This window comes from Pleurodeles waltl, chromosome 8 (genome assembly GCF_031143425.1).
Source record: "Pleurodeles waltl isolate 20211129_DDA chromosome 8, aPleWal1.hap1.20221129, whole genome shotgun sequence".
Taxonomy (NCBI): domain Eukaryota; kingdom Metazoa; phylum Chordata; class Amphibia; order Caudata; family Salamandridae; genus Pleurodeles; species Pleurodeles waltl.
In genome coordinates this window covers 1,431,098,258-1,431,114,333 of record NC_090447.1, presented here as the reverse complement: position 1 = coordinate 1,431,114,333, position 16,076 = coordinate 1,431,098,258, and the positions used below count along the sequence as shown (strand labels likewise).

Here is a 16,076-nt window from a genome sequence, read left to right as displayed (position 1 = left end):
AAATTCATTTGGTTGAACATAGGAGATGCTCGGCTCTTGGGAAATTTGAAGTTGCCTGTCATACTTGATGGGGTCATTCTTTTTGTATATTCCTCATGGTATTAATCTCTACATGGACAGATTACCCCATGTGCCTCCCTTTTGTGTAGGGAGTGTAATGATGTCTTTGTAGGAAGTACAAGCACATGTGTAGAAGCAGTTATACAAAGCCAAATACATGGTACACTATTGAGGATTTGCTTTTAATAATACATTTCATAAGCCAGTGTAAACTTGCTGCCCATAATAGTGTCAGCTGTTATAATTTTTTTGTACTTCTGTCAGGTTGTTTTATTACCTTTGGCAGAGTGATATGGTAGAGTATCTGGTCCTAGGGGCTGTGCCCCCAGTCGGCAGCGTTCAACCAGGAGCGCCGAGTTGTGCGTCCTAAGCCATTGGTCTCAAATCACACCCCTACCTACCCCAAATGTGGGAATACATTTTTCTATCATTTTCACCTTTTGTATATCACATACATCTGTTTTAGTGCTTTTGGAATAGTTTAAATTAGTGCTCGCTCAAAATGGAACCCTTTTAAAACAATTGCCAAGTTACCTTTGTTAGCACATTTTAAACATATGTCTTTTACATTCCCGAGTACAATAAGCTGCTTTTATTCTATTTTCAAGATACTGATATTATTGCCTTAAAAGTGAGGGAAGGCTTTTGCTCACAACCACACATGCGCCTCCTTAGCATCCTTCAGCAGTGCTAAGGACTATTACATGATTTTGGAGAAGCAGACATTCTGGCAAGAAACCAATGGATGTGGGATGAGATGGTTTCCAGGCTGCCCCTTCTCTCCTGCTGCTGAAGCTGTGGTCTGGTTGTGCCGGGTTATAAGGCGAACTATCCCACAATCGCCTCTAGTCTTGGAGAACTAGAAGGTGCCTCCTGATGGGCTCAGTGTGGTTTAGCAGTAAGACTTGATTCAGCGAGGGCAGTTTTGGAGAGTCTAATCCATAATCTGAGGCACCTTACTGACATGTTGAGGTCCACCAGGTGAAGAAGGTTGTGCAAAAATCCACAGCATTCCGCATTGAAGGACGTTCTCTTGAACATTGTGCAGTGTGGTTTTGGTTCTTTTAGAGTGTTAACATTTTATTTGTGAATTTGGAGTAGATTTCAGACTTCTTGAGTGAAGGAAAAGGCAGGAGTCAAGGAAAAGGCAAGAGAAATAGACCTGAAGTATTCATGTACGAACACATTTTCCCATAGACACAGAATGGGCAAAACTGTTTGGTACATCTGGCCCTTAGAGTATAAAACATCAACCCAGGCTATGGTAGGGGGGTGGCGCACCCGGAAAACTTTCCCTATATAGAGGCCCTACCTAACCAAAAATTAAGGGATGCAGTGTTAAAATCCAGAATTGGGCTGAATCCAGGCTATATGGACCCTAAAGCAAAATTGTTTCTTATGGATACCTTGGGTGTATGTACATGTGGTTTACAACAGAAATTTAGCATGCAACACCTACTTCTGGATTGCTATTGGTTTTTAGAGGTAAGTAAGAAGTTTTTAAAACCAGTTTTTATGGAGTATAATATTATTAACTAAGTTCAAGCGCTTAAACTATTAATAGACATGAGATTTCTGAATGTAACCTGTGCACTAGGCCAATTTTTAATAGGATTAAGAGGAATCTTAACTGAACTTACAGTGCCGGGTACATCGTAGGGAGAAAAGCTGCACTATGAATTTGAAATGGCACAAATTGATTGTTTTTAAACTGGATGATGGAAATATAGAAATTCTACCATGTAAAATGTATAGCACTTTAAATAGGAAATTGCACTTTGTCATTATAAGGATGTGAGTCTTGTTAAAACTGTATATGGGATGATTTGTTTAGTATGTTGTACTTTTAAAGATTTACAAGGAAATGAAATTGGTCAATGGTTAAAATAACTTAATGAACTATGTATGTCGAGTTATAGGTTTTTACATCGGATTTTGTATATCTTTTTTATTATATTTATACTTTTATGGTTTAAGCCAAATAAAAGAATTTATGACTTGACTTGAGAGTTCTTGCATATTTCTGAAGCTGTCTAAATATCTTGTTCTCCAAGATCTTGCAAGGGTGTGGCAAATTTGAGATGGGGCACCCAATTTGTGAAAGGGGGAAGGGAATTGTTGCATGTTCCATGGGTTTGAGGAATGAACCATGGAAAAGGGAGGAATATGGGGCCAGATGTAGGAAGGTTCCCTTTTGCGAGGTGCAAATTGCAAGTCCCTGCGACTTGCAATTTGCACCTCGCAAAAGCGAATGCAGAAAGGTGTCTCAGACACCTTCTGCGACTCGCTATGGGGTCGCAAAGACCCACCTCATAAATATTTATGAGGTGGGTCGCAGTTTGCGACCCCATAGCGAGTCTAGGCACTCACGGGGATGGTGGCCTGCTGGAGACAGCAGACCTCCATGTCCGTGACTGCTTTGCAATAAAGCAGTTTTTTTTTTCTCTTTGCAGCCCGTTTTCCTTAAAGGAAAACGAGCTGCAAATAGAAAAAATACCGAAACCTTTTAGTTTCGGTTTTTTTCAGAGTAGGCAGTGGTCCATAGGACCACTGCCTGCTCTGAAAAAATATTCTTGTGAGCATTCACAAAGGGGAAGGGGTCCCATGGGGACCCCTTCCCATTTGCGAATGAGTTACCATCCACTTCAAGTGGATGGTAACTGCGAGTTGATTTGCGACCGCTTTCGCGGTCACAAATCAACTTACATTTACCATCCACTTCAAGTGGATGGTAACTGCGAGTTGATTTGCGACCGCTTTCGCGGTCACAAATCAACTTACATTGCGGTGCGACTCGCAAATAGGTAGGGAACACCCCTTCCTATTTGCGAGTCTGAAACACATTTTGCGAGTCGGTACCGACTCGCAATATGTGTTTCTGCATCGCTTGAGGGCATTAGCGCCTCGCAAACGGCTTTTTTCGCCCTTTGCGAGGCGCTAATGCCTTCCTACATCTGGCCCATGGTGAGTACATTTCCTAGGCACAGGGCACATGGGAAAGTTCTACCAGTGGAGGCTGTGATCTTGTTTTCACGACTCCCCCAAGCAGCATGTGGACTAGACGCACACATTTTAGACAAATGCAGTACAGTGTGTGCTGTGGAATTACCAAAAGATACATCCATTTTGAGAAAGAAAGCCTTTACTCTGTATGTTGCTGGGGAAACATTGGCCAAAACGTTATTGCTTTCTCAGTGAATATAACATGCAGATGCTTTTTTCAATTATTCATGGATTATTTTATGTTTTTACCTGAATACTGTGGATTTGTGTACTGTTTGCTTTAACTGGACCACATTTTTCATCTGCAGGTGTTCAGCTGCATGGAGAAGACACATTTAAAAGTGACTGTTCTGTCAACTTGCCCCGTCGCCAGTTATAAAACCACTGAATCAGTGTTCACACTTCCGGTCCCATTCCTGAAAGCTTTGAGTACCATGGAATTCACACAGGAAACTTCATGTTCGCGGCTGGAGCAGCCCAATATTGTTGATGGCCTTCCCGCTGCAGGTAGAGTAGCGTGCATTATTTCTAAAGGTATAAGATGCTTATTGTAGCAGTAGGCAAATAAGTTACATTTTCATTCATTTATTTAATTTCAAATTCATGTTCAAACTTCTTCGTATTGTTTTTAATGTTTCAGACCTTATCTCATTTGAACGCTGTGCTGTAGAGCTGTTGATACTTGGCGGGTTTGCCTGTATTTGCAGATGGTTGTCAGGAAGGGACGAACCTTGCCATATTTGTTACCTGTTTTTTAACATATGGGCTTATCAAGAGTGCCCCGAAAAGACCCCACCCCCCAAACCTGTCAATTGTTGCTAGCAGTAGCTAGCACTAAATATGTATTTCCACTCTCACCCAAAGGTAATATGATAAAATAAGTTTCCCAGGCAAAATGATGCATTACTTCCTACTGTGCTACACCTATGCAACTTTGCATTGCCTGATGGCACCTGCATTAAATCACAATGGATATTTTGATAACATCTAAATTAACTGTGGCTATAACTATGAGAGTCATATCTAAAGTTCGTTCTTCCACATACGATGTATTAATTTTAGCCTAAAGCCCCTTGGCACGATTCTGTTTCCCTTCTTGTAACAGATTTATTTAATATGAGCCATGAAAATGTGTCTTTGTTGGGTATTTTATCATTTGTGAGACTTTTCAAAGACTTTATCCATCTAAATATTTTACATTTCTGTTATAAAACATTATTTGCTTCAGGCTCGTCATTGGTGAGGCTATAAAGTTTATTTAAATTTCCAAGATAATTCATGTTTTGCCTTGCACAAGTGCGCTCAATAAAGAATTATATCTGTAAAACAGCTATTAATTGGCTCTGAGAAGTCAGATTAAATGAATCTCTACTTCGTTGGTATTCCTGTTTATGAGAAATGTTTGGTGTCCTTACAATAGAGAATCGCATTGCAACCTCGACAAAGCTTTTGGGGTTCTGATTAGACTAAGAGAACTCTCTGTGCCACAGTCTGCAAGTAGACTTACTGCAGCAGCTTCAGCTAGAGCAAATCATTGCAGCCCTGATGAGCATTGGAGCCCACATCTAGACCACATCTTCCATCACCTTTGGGTGCTGCATGGAATCCCAATCAATGAGAAAGTGTCCTTTACTAGTCTAGGTATGCATTATTGCACAGTTCTCATCATTGCTACGAATTGCAGCAAGCCGCTTGCAGCCGGCACACTGGCCAATATCTCCTGACCGTTCCCTTTCATTTTGGCCATCAGCAGAAGGGCAGAATGGTCCTCCATTATCTTTAGTCCTCACTTTGAGAAAAAGACAGTGTCCCTTCATTTCGAATCTGTGTACTGACTCTCAACTTACGACTTTTCTATTTCCAAAGTAATTAGGTCTTTTCAAAAGTTGTGCCCACAGAGTACCATGAAAGACCAATGTGATGCTCACGCTACAGAGTAACTTTGTAGACAGGCAGCTTTTCATCCTGAAGGAAAATACTGTTCGTCATTTACAGCAGTCCTTTTTGTCTGCTGTTTTATCTGTTGCAGAAGTACAAGAGGCAGTTGTGTACTCGCACCACAGTACGAGGATGACATTTTCTTTAGGTTGAATCCATTTTCATTTCTAAAGTGAATGTTTGCTACCTGAATGAGTCAGTTGGTATTTCTGTATTCTTTCCTAGAACTCATATCTCTAGGCTTAAGTAATGCCTTGAAACCAGGATGTTGTTAGAGTTTGAATTTTAATAGTTACAGAGAAAATCTAGCAAACAGTTTAGTGATTTTATAGAATGTTTCATCAAAAGGTATTCATTAGCAACAACCTAGATCACACAGAGGAGTGTGAATCATGTGTTGCATGTGTTCTGTTCTGTGTAGCGTGTGTGCCCCACTCTAGAAGAGGTTGCCATACATCTCACAAGATAAAAGGAATCCTCTCATCTGGATGGACTGCAAGGCCTATGGAGGGGCATCCCTGCATATAGCCACAAGTCACTGGAGGACTGTTGATGCCTTCTCTGATGTCATGTTTGGCAAGGAAGCCCTGCACAGCTTCTCTGCAACTTCCCTCCTCCCCGGTTGTTATGGTTTGTAAGTGTATTGTCATCTTTAGAACCAGCAGGCACCATACAGGCGAGGTCACTTAAAGTTTATTTACATGTGACTGTGATTCCCGAGTGTTGTGCTGTATGCAGGTCATCAAGAGATACACTGCTTGGTCTACAGGTGATGAAATAAGGGACTGAGTCAGTGTTTGGCCTGTTTGAAAGTATCACTGCCTTCAGAGAAGGTAGTAAATCAATGCCAATGTAAGTGTATCCTACTGTAAGCGTATTTGCTGCCTTTGTGAGCTGTGAAGTTAGGCCGGGCGGTTACATTACTTAATGAAGAGATTTTTCAGTTTAGAATTTTGCCAGTGATATTTTTTTTTTTTTTTTTTAGAATTAACTTGGAATGAAAATGGAAACATTTGAACCTCATGATTTGGTGTTTCCTTTATTGTAAGAACTGTTAACCTATGATCCTGTATAAGATGATACAAGCCATGGAATTTCACCTTTTAATAAATAAATTCAAAATTAAAGTTGTAGCTGCATGTTGCATATTTGGTAGAGTGGCCATTTTTGCAACAAGTTTTGGCTTGTAAAGTAAGTACACACTGAAGGTGACTAGTGTTACTGTTTATGCCTCAGGTCTGGACTCTGTCGCTGTAGTGGACTTAACCTTATGTGAGCTCGTATACTGTTTTTTATGCTAGGCGTGCTGGACGGGACTGGTATTATCCAAGAAGGTCAAATAATGTATTTTTGTTTCTTCTATGGCTCCTGTCCTCAGTTCTTAGCTACTGCCAGGTGTGGCAGATTCCTGCAGTGCTGTACCAGTGTTACACCGATGCCATCAAACTAGACTCCATTACAATTGACGCATTCAGGCCTGTGTTGTCTCATCAAAATCTTTGCTCTTTCTCCACGGTAAGAACTTTTTTTTTGTTTTTTTTACTTGATGGTTCAAAATAGATAATATAGATAACTTAATTCAACGGTAAGAACAGTTTTTTATTTTTTTTATTTTTATTTTTTAAACTTGATGGTTTAAAGTAGGTAACTTAATTCAGTCTAAGCTTCTACAGTGCCTCTTTGTGTATATTTGAATTTGCCTGAGGGGGTTCTCTAACGAGAATGAATATATATATATGTATATAAAAAGAGAAACAGGTTTTATTGGAAACTGCATGGGCTTCAACTTATTAGCCCCCCGCATAAGCATGTGCCACTTACCCTCCCCCTGTGCAACGCAAGATATCCACACACACACAGAGGTATGTCAGTCAGTAGCTGTGCAAAAGTCACCTGTACTGAGAACAAGCCAGCGGCAGAAACGCTCTTGCTCAAACAACATTAGTAGCTGTTGATGCCATCTCCGATACTAAGATACTACAGAGATAAAGTGCTTCTGGGACGGTGTTGAAAATCAAGACTAGATGAGGCAATGTGTTCCTAAATGGCACCCTGACACAAATTAACCAAATAGCATGTATTTAAAATAACTTTCTGAGGTCAAAAATAAAAATGAAAACTTTGAAGAGTTATTAATTCAAGAGCATTACAGAAGGCAAACATAAGAGTCAATCAGAATACATTGGGAATTAGCATATAGTTCAGTCAAATTCAGCAATAGAATGACATGAAGTCAAGGCAGAAATATTTAAGTATAAAGTATGAGACAAGTCATCAAGTCTTCAAAGTGAGGGAACCAGAAGACTGACTTATCTCCAGAATGCATCATTTTGTAAGCAGATCTTCCATAGAAGAAAATGAAAACCTCACAGTCATCATAGGGTGAGCAAATGTAGCAGTGAACTAACAAATCACAATACAGAGTTTTACAAAGTTATCTAATGCCACTATTGTAGCACGAGCCCCTAACTCCAATATTAATATGCCCACGTCATCACGGTGACCACGATGCCCGCGGAGTCGACCAACGCCATGTAACGGCATTCGGGGTACTGCTCGAAGAAAAATCTCCAGATCCAGTCTTACGCCTGGGGGAAATTCTAAAGTAAGGAATCTGCAACTAGAATATGTCTACCAGATATATTGTAACTTGTACTTAGAAAACCATGATGCTGGCAGTAAGAGCCTCGAATGTTGCGTAAGGCTTCCTCTGTGGTCCTTCGAGAACAGCATGTCAATACAGAGCATCTGGGCGCATTTGGGTTACATGCAATGTCAGAATGAGAAATGAAAATACACATCATGGCTATGTTAAAATCCAAGATGGAACTTAGGCCCAGTTCGGGCTCAGTTAACCAAACACAGAAAAATAAATTTCTCCCATGTGCAGTGTTTTCGTTTCAGTACAGAAATGTAGATAATGTTTAGCATATAGCACACATATTTATTAAATCAGTCCGCGTCATCACACCATAACCAGTGCAGTGGAGTGTTTTAAACGGGGCATGTTTATTGTACAAGGAACATCTGGAAAATGAGGTGCAGGGCTTAAGCAATAAGAACTGTGGATTCCAGTGCAGACTGGATGTGATTGACAGTACATTTGACACCTTTTTATGTATATACATTAGCCGTATTTACTTTGTGAAGCACAAGGACATGAAGCAGTGTACCCAATAAATCATTTTTTGATCAGCTGCTGAAACCGTGATCAGAACCCTGGTCTCTATATTCCAGGGTTGAAACTCTTTGCCAGGTGTCAAACATTTGTCCTTGACAGCTAGATCTAGGCCGTACTAAGAAGATCTCAACTTGGTATAAAGTTACATACAGCAATTCTGAGTGGGAATGATTTACATTGTGGTTATCCTAAGAATTCGAAAATGATCTGCCCCAAAGGGTCAAACCTAGTTCCTTCCTGTAGGAAGCTGGCTCTGTATATATTATATTAAAATGAGATATAGTGTGCACAGAGTCCAGGGATTCGCCAGAGGCTTAACAGAGGCTAAAGTAGATAATACTAATGATCTCTTTTATAGTAGTGTGGGTTGAGCAGTTAGGCTTATCAGAGGGTAGTGCAAAGCATTTGCTGTACACACACAGGCAATAAATAAAGCAAAAACTCAATGACTAACTCCAGGCCAATTATTGTTATAAATCAAAAATATGTTTTGTTACTTTATTTCTAGAACCTTAGGATTCAGGTGCAGGTAAGTACATATGTAAGTAAGTATCAAACATATGCATCAACACCACTTTGTTTCAATTTGGGAAGTTAAATGGTTTTGAAGAAAATAGCAAATATCTGTTTTAAAAGTTGACAGTGCAATTTTTAGAGACTGTTCTAGGGGGGAAGAAAAGTTAGAACATTTTTGAGGTAAGTACAAGACTTACAGTTCCAGTCTCCGGGGGTTAGGATGTCCACAGGTTGGGGTTCAAGTTAACCCCAAACACCCACCACCAGCAGCAAGGGGCCGGTGGGGTGCAGAAGTCATTGTTGAGGTAGATTCAACACGGGATCCTATGGAGACTGGGGGCTCTCTGAATCAGGCCTGCTCGCAGGTAAGTACCTGCGTCTTCGGAGGGCAGACCCGGGGGGGGTTTGGATGAGCATAAGGGGGGGTTTCACAGGTCAGCATCACACACACATCCTCAGCGGCGCAGGGGTGGCCAGGTGTGCAGGGTGCAAACACAGCGCTGGGCTCCCAATGCTTCTCAATAGGGGGACCCCAGGGGTTACAAAGATGCTTCAGGCTGGACGGGGGTTGGTTCTGGAAAACAACAGGCTGGACAAGGAGGATGGCCACCTGCTTGAACTTTGCTGTTCCGGAGGTCGGATTCCCCAAGGCCAGGGGGCTGCGGTGCAGGGGTACCTTTTGGCATCGGGAATCTTCGTCTGGTTCCCTCGCAGTCAGGGGTTCCTCCAGATTTAGGCTGCAGGCATCATGTTAGACAACCCAGGGTGGACACTAGGTCACAATCGTCTGGGTACCAGCTCTAGTCGGTTGGGCCACCTGGACACGGGTGTGTGGGTGCAGCGTGGGCAGGACTCGTGAGTCTGGGGTGGTTCTGGAGTCCATTGTTGGAGTTTCTTCCTGGACAGGGCCGCTGTCCACGGGAGATCTTGGTCCTCTGGGGTGCAGGCAGTCCTCTTGAGGCACTTAAGAGGTTGCTGGTCCTGCAGGATGTGTCGCCTTTTTGTATCAGGGCTTCAGAAGCTGGAGACAGACCAGTATGGCTGGGGCCAAGTCATTTGGTGTCTTCAGTCTTTGCTGCTGGGGGTCAACTTAGCAGTCCTGCTTCTTTCTTCTTCTTGAGGTCTCCAGGAATCTGTCAAGCTAGGTTCAGGGGAGCCCTTAGATCCTGGATTTAGGAGCGTCACAGGGGTCAGAGGGCAGTAGCCAATGGCTACTGTCCCTGAGGGTGACTACACCCTTCCGGTGTCCGCTCCCTTTGGGGAGGGGGACACAGACCTAACCCTATTGGTCCCTGTCCTCCAAACCAAGATTGAGGATTTTGCAAGGAGGGGGTCACTTCAGCTCTGGACACCTTACGGGTGGTCCTAGCTGAAGTGGTCACTCCTCCTTGTTTTCCCTAATTTTCCCGCCGGACTTGCTGCCAAAAGTGGGGCTTTGACGGGGGGAGAGGAGTGGGCGGGCATTTCCACTAGCTGGAGTGCCCTGGCCCACTGTAACAAGAGGCCTGAGCCTTTGAGGCTCACCGTCATGTGTTACAGTTCTTGCAGGGGAAAGGTGTGAAGCATCTCCACCCACTGCAGGCTTTGTTTCTGGCCACAGAGAGCACAAGGGCTCTCACCCCATGTGGTAAGAAACTCGTCTGGAAGTGGCAGGCTGGCACAAACCGGTCAGTCCTGCACTAGACGTTTGGCTAAAATACAGGGGGCATCTCTAAGATGCCTTCTGGGTGCCTTTTTCAATAAATCCAACACTGGCATCAGTGTGGGTTTATTGTGCTGAGACGTTTGATACCAAACTTCTCAGACGTCAGTGAAGCCATTATGGAGCTGCGGAGTTCGTAATGACAAACTACTAGCCCATATACTCAGTATGGTCACGCTGCAGTTACATTGTCTTAGAATGGACTTAGACACTGTAGGGGCATATTGCTCTTGGAACTATGCCCTCAGCTGTGGTATAGGGCACCCTGCCTTAGGGCTGTAAGGCCTGCTAGAGGGGTGACTTGCGTATGCTACAGGCAGTGGGTTGTGGGCATGGCACTCTGAGAGGGGTGCCATGTCGACTTTATCTTTTTCTTCCCACCAGCACACACAAGCAGCAATCGCAGTGTGCATGTGCTTGGTGAGGGGTTCCCCAGGGTGGCATAATACATGCTGCAGCCCTTGGGGACCTTCCCTGGCCACAGGGCCGTTGGTACCATGGGTACCTTTTCCAAGGGACTTAACTGTGTGCCAGTTGTGTGCCAATTGTGGAAGCAATGGTACATTTTTAGGGAAAGAACACTGATGCTGGGGCCTGGTTAACAGGATCCCAGCATACCCTCAGTCAAGTTAGCATCAATATCAAGCAAAAAGTGTGTGTGGCCAAATAGGGCACTTTCCTACACTTCCACTAGACCACAACTTCTTTATTGATACTATCTGGCATGGATGGTATATAACATATATATTTAACTGCACTCATGTCGAAAATTGCTCAAGATTTCCTTTAGAAGAACTGACATGGCCATTTCAATATATAAGAGTTAAAAAAGTCTTTGCTGAACAGCACTCTTTGTACATAGGTTTATGCTGTACAAGTCCTACTCGTACAAGGATATTCACTGTGTATTTTAAATATGTAAGTATTATTAAGTGTGGCTTCTGGCAGATAAATGTCCATCACCCTTACCTCTTTTAAGAAGTAGATGTTATATTTATAGGACTGTTGTATACAGACCTTCGGCGTCTGAACTGGTCTGATCAAAGATAGTGACTAAACAGGGTCATCCTTTAGTTGGTGATGAGAAAGACGTTTAATTTTCATTGTAGCCTCACATTTACGGATCTTCTCCCAAGCGTTCAGGGTTGTGCTGTATCATGGCTTTTAACAGGAATGCTTAATTTATCCCAAAAGAAATATCTGCAATGGATGGGACAAACCTCAGCCTTCATATGTTTTGGTGCGTCTCCTTATTTGTGCTTTTGCTAACATTTTCGTTACCATGCACTTTTTTGGAGGTTAAATAACAGTGTACAATTAGCTACTGAAGTTAAATGAGGCTTGGCAAATTCAAATCGTTGAAGCCACGACTTTGAGGACTTTAAGTTGCAGTCGTTCTTTGATTTGTGTTAGTCCAGTTGACTTAACTGAAGTGAAGAAATGCTGCAGTTCCCATAAAGCATGGGGCTGTCAAAACAAAAGAGCCTGGGCTGGAAACGGGATCTCCTATTGATATGGAATCATCTAGTTCTCTTATTAGCATCCTGCATAAACGGAGGCTTTTCAAGGCTTGCTGTTTGTGTCATTAGCACATTCATTGAAATTTTCGAAGTGTAAGAGCAAATCTCCTTAATGCATCTCCTAAATAAAGGTAGAACCACTGAGTGCTGGTCTTACATAGACAACTGACCTTTAAGAGGGCAGTAGAAGGGGTGAGAACAGTGTGCTTAATACCATTGGTTGACCTCCTAGGAAGTCAGTATTGCTAGTGGTTATCCTTTTCCCTCTTTATGCTCCCTTGTCTACTGCTCATGTCTTCTATGGGCCAGTAACATTCACTGTTAACTAGCGCCATTCCAAGGCCACATTACAGTCATTTGTTTAGCTAATGTGGTGTTCCAAGGCCAAAATCGCTGCACCATACTTATGAAATGGTGCAATGCACGCATTGCTCCACTTTGTAACTCTTTGCGTTACATTAAGCCAGCACCAGGCATAATGTATGCAAAGGGGGCGTTCCCCTGTTAGGGAAGCCCAAAAAAATGTGCTAGGAAGCCTAGGAGATTTCCTTGCGCCATTTTTTCTGCACTTTTAACGCCTGCTCACAGCAGGCGTTAAAAGGAGGCTTCCTTTGTTTATATTGGGTCTCTGGGTGCTTTGCAGGATTAGCGTCAAAATTAGTGATGCTAATTATGCAAAGCGCAGGACTAGCGCCAAAAATTTATGCTAGTCCCCTAACTACCGCCACGGTGCGCCGTATTTTAAATACGGCGCACACATGGTGGCGTTAGGGGGGCGCTAAGGGGCGGAAGAAAAGTGGCGCTGCACTGTGTGCAGCGCCACTTTTCTTAAATCTGCCCCACTGTTTTAAAGCAAATAAGGGTTTGGTATTAACCTGAGATTTCACAGTTTTATCCATTTAGAATACGGCAAGCCTCTTATTAGCAAGCATTTGCAAAGCCACTAGCTCTGGCTCAAATGTGCTGATACAGACGTACATAAATGCTGTGTGCATACAATAGCACAATAAAGCCAGATCTATTGGTTGTGCCAGAGTTTGATCTCCTTTGAGTCACAAGGATTTTCTGTACCTTAATTATATTTTGTCGTTTGGTCGCTGCCCTTTAGACCAGACATATGGCATTTTAGGTCATGTGTTATAATTTGGCATCATCTTGGGGCAATTTTAGTTGGAACCTGTAAGCACCTGCCTACATCACCCTGGCTATAGCACCAGCCCTGGCTGGCTGAATGCAGGTGAAGTGCAGGCAGGTGCGGCCATTCCTAAGAGAGACTTCACGTGCATCTGAGGTGACCGATGCATGCGGCCACAACAGCCTTTCTGGAGGCCCTGCAAACACTCTGAGGTCCCATGGAAGCGCGCATAGCTTGCCCTCCAGAATCCCAAGCCAGCAGGACAGTTACACACCTGCCTGGCTGCTGCCTGACTTTAGTTTCGTTTCCACTTTTCAATATTGTACTGCCATGATGGAGGCTTCCCCTGCTGTTTGGTTTTGTGCATGGGTGTGTGAGCTTTCACTGGTATGTTCTGTTTCTGCGGGCATGTGACTAAAGGAAGATTGCACTGCGTTGTCTGCTGTAGTGAAAGAAACTGAACAGAAAAGGATTGCTTTTTGTATGCAGTGCATATGAGATAAAAATGTATTGTTATTATTCAGTGTACGTTTCAGGTGTAAAATAGCCCCTTGTGCATTACAATGTAAGCGCTATTTATTCATGCATGCATTCTTCTAAAGGATGCACTCGGCCCAAAGGTTTCCGTACCTATAACAAGGCGAAGGTTCGCTTCGGTGTTATAGAGAATATGAAATTTGTCAAACATACTAAAACCAGTGAAAGGCCATAAAATTAGAAAGAAAGGGAAAAGGGTGACGTAACGTGATAGAGCTAACCGCGTCAGGTGAGAGAGAAATGTTTCTCTCGGGATGCCAAAGCCCATTCTTTGTAATTTTGAAGAATTGTTAGTAATACGTGTTATGGAAAGCTGCACTGCACAGCCAAACTTAATGAGCATTTGCAAAACAATGGATCTCGCATTTATACGCGTTAGAGCTATTAGCATTGTAAATTCCTAACTGGACTTTTCTTGCCACATAAATTGAAAATGAAAAGTAAAATAGTTAACATAAGCGAGCCGATTCAAAGCACCACGGCCGCCATGAGTATGAGCGCGAAGGAGAGACACAAAAGGAAAAACAAGTTCTCTCGCAGTCAAACGTATCGGTAAACGTGCAATTATCCATGTAACAGGGTCAATGGCCAAGGCGTTAACAAAACTGCCCGAGGAGGGACAAACGTAAAGCAGTTACCAATGATAACAGAGGATTTTTGAAAGGAAAGCCCACGAGCGAGTGATAGTGATGGGTGTGCGGTGGGCGTGGTTAAAAGCCCATAGATAGATTACAATACGTCAGAGCCCTTGCGCTCTCGACCTAAAAATTAGATTTATGCTTTAGAAGGGCACGCCTTGCATGAACATTTAATTGTCCCATTGACAGCCCTCCACCCTATTTTTTTTTACACAAAACAATGTTATTAAAATTAAGCTTAAACAAAATACAAATGCTGTTACAACCTTTGTACTATACCTGTATTCTAAGTGACCTGTTTTATCTTCACAGGAGACCTCGAATAGCGAAGAGATACTGAAGAAAATAGTCACATCCGAGGAAATTCAAAGCAACTTGTACACATAAAGTTTAATACAGTTTTGCACTCCCTGTTAAATCTGTAAATGTTTTGTAATCTTATCTCGCTCGCGGATTATTTCTTGAATTTTTTTTTTTTTTTAAATGCAATAATAATAAAAGCAGTTCTACTCGAGCCTGCTGTTGTGTTTTTTTTTTTTTTCTATTTTTACATCGCATAGAAATCTTTTGCTGAGATTTATCGTTTAACCACAAGGTGGGAGTATTGTCGTTTTCATATTTTGTTAAACGCTTCCTTTAGGGATGCTGTCTTCCAGCACCGAGCAGCAACAGTTTAATGCTTTATCGAGTACAAGTAAGGACCACGCCGCTTTGTGACCTGTAAACATGCACAGCAGAGGTCGCGTGCAGTGTCCTTTACGGCATCATTTTAATGGCTGTGCTTTATAGGTGTGCAAGTCAGCAGAGTTGGTAGTCAAGACGCGGGTGTCCCCTGGCCTGAAAGAACATTTCAGCATCCATGTTAAGTCCTTTTGATGCCGTATTTAGGGTCATGATTCAACAGCGTTCTCGTTGGCACAGTTTCACTTATGGGGCACCTACTCTGATGTGTCATTTGATTTTTTTCAGTTCAGTGGAAGCTAACATTTTCTTTGTGTTCGTATGTTTCCACAGTGATCAACCTTTGGGTGATTGCTGTCATCACCGTGGCAATGTTCTTGACAAGGGCAGAATATTTTGTATATTACATAAGCACTCTCACGGTAGATGTCATCTTTAATACGAATATTATGTGAGTGTTAATATTTGAACGTTTTAGTCTTGTTTTGACCCACTTTTCAAATTGAACCGTTATGGCAGGTGAATAAACCTTTTGGTTAGGTATAAAAGTTTGATTTGTTTGTTTGGAGACTTTTGCATTCTGAAGGGACATACACTTTTGCTAGAATGTTGTTTCCTCTGTAGGGAATTGGTGGGTCTGATGTGAATGAGAAACCACTCTGCTATTGATAAGTTGTCAAAACAAGTGTGGCGCCTCAGTGATATCCATGAAATCGTGCAATGAATGTAATCTTTTCTTGTTTTTAGTTATCTTTGCTGTTGAGGAGGGCCCTGCTCTCAGTGTTCCTGACTGTGTCGAGCTTTTCTCATCATCCATGTTGTAACCCCCTTCCTTGAAAACCTTATATTGTATTTTGTTCTTGTAACTCATAAATCATTTGTTTGCTCACTGCGGTTCCCCTTGATTCTGAGTAATTCGCCTTATTGTATGTTCGGTATCAGTGTGTTATGTATCTTGTGATGGATCACAGCTCCTGAGGTCGAGAATGACATTGGCAGCCGCGAGTGCACTCAGACAAGGGGTGAAAAGCACCCAAGGGCAGCACGGCAGTGCTGCTAAGAGCAAAGTTAAAGAACTAACCCGGAACCTGTTTAATAAATGTGGATATTACCATTGCCGGATTGAAGGACGTGGATCACAAGCGGGAAGACGCAATGAGTGTGG

General features: G+C 42.5%; 1 protein-coding gene across 1 annotated transcript in view; it reads left to right on the top strand.

Annotated features, from left to right (window-relative positions):
* The window catches only part of PSMG1 (proteasome assembly chaperone 1), a 44,745-nt gene extending 30,001 nt beyond the window's left edge, over positions 1-14,744 (top strand). Inside the window, exons 5-7 of the mRNA XM_069202574.1 lie at positions 3,372-3,570; positions 6,380-6,516; positions 14,543-14,744. Coding sequence (XP_069058675.1) covers positions 3,372-3,570; positions 6,380-6,516; positions 14,543-14,617 — 411 coding nt within the window. The 3' untranslated portion in view covers positions 14,618-14,744. The remainder of the gene's footprint in view (positions 1-3,371; positions 3,571-6,379; positions 6,517-14,542) is intronic.
* Positions 14,745-16,076: the final 1,332 nt, after the last annotated feature.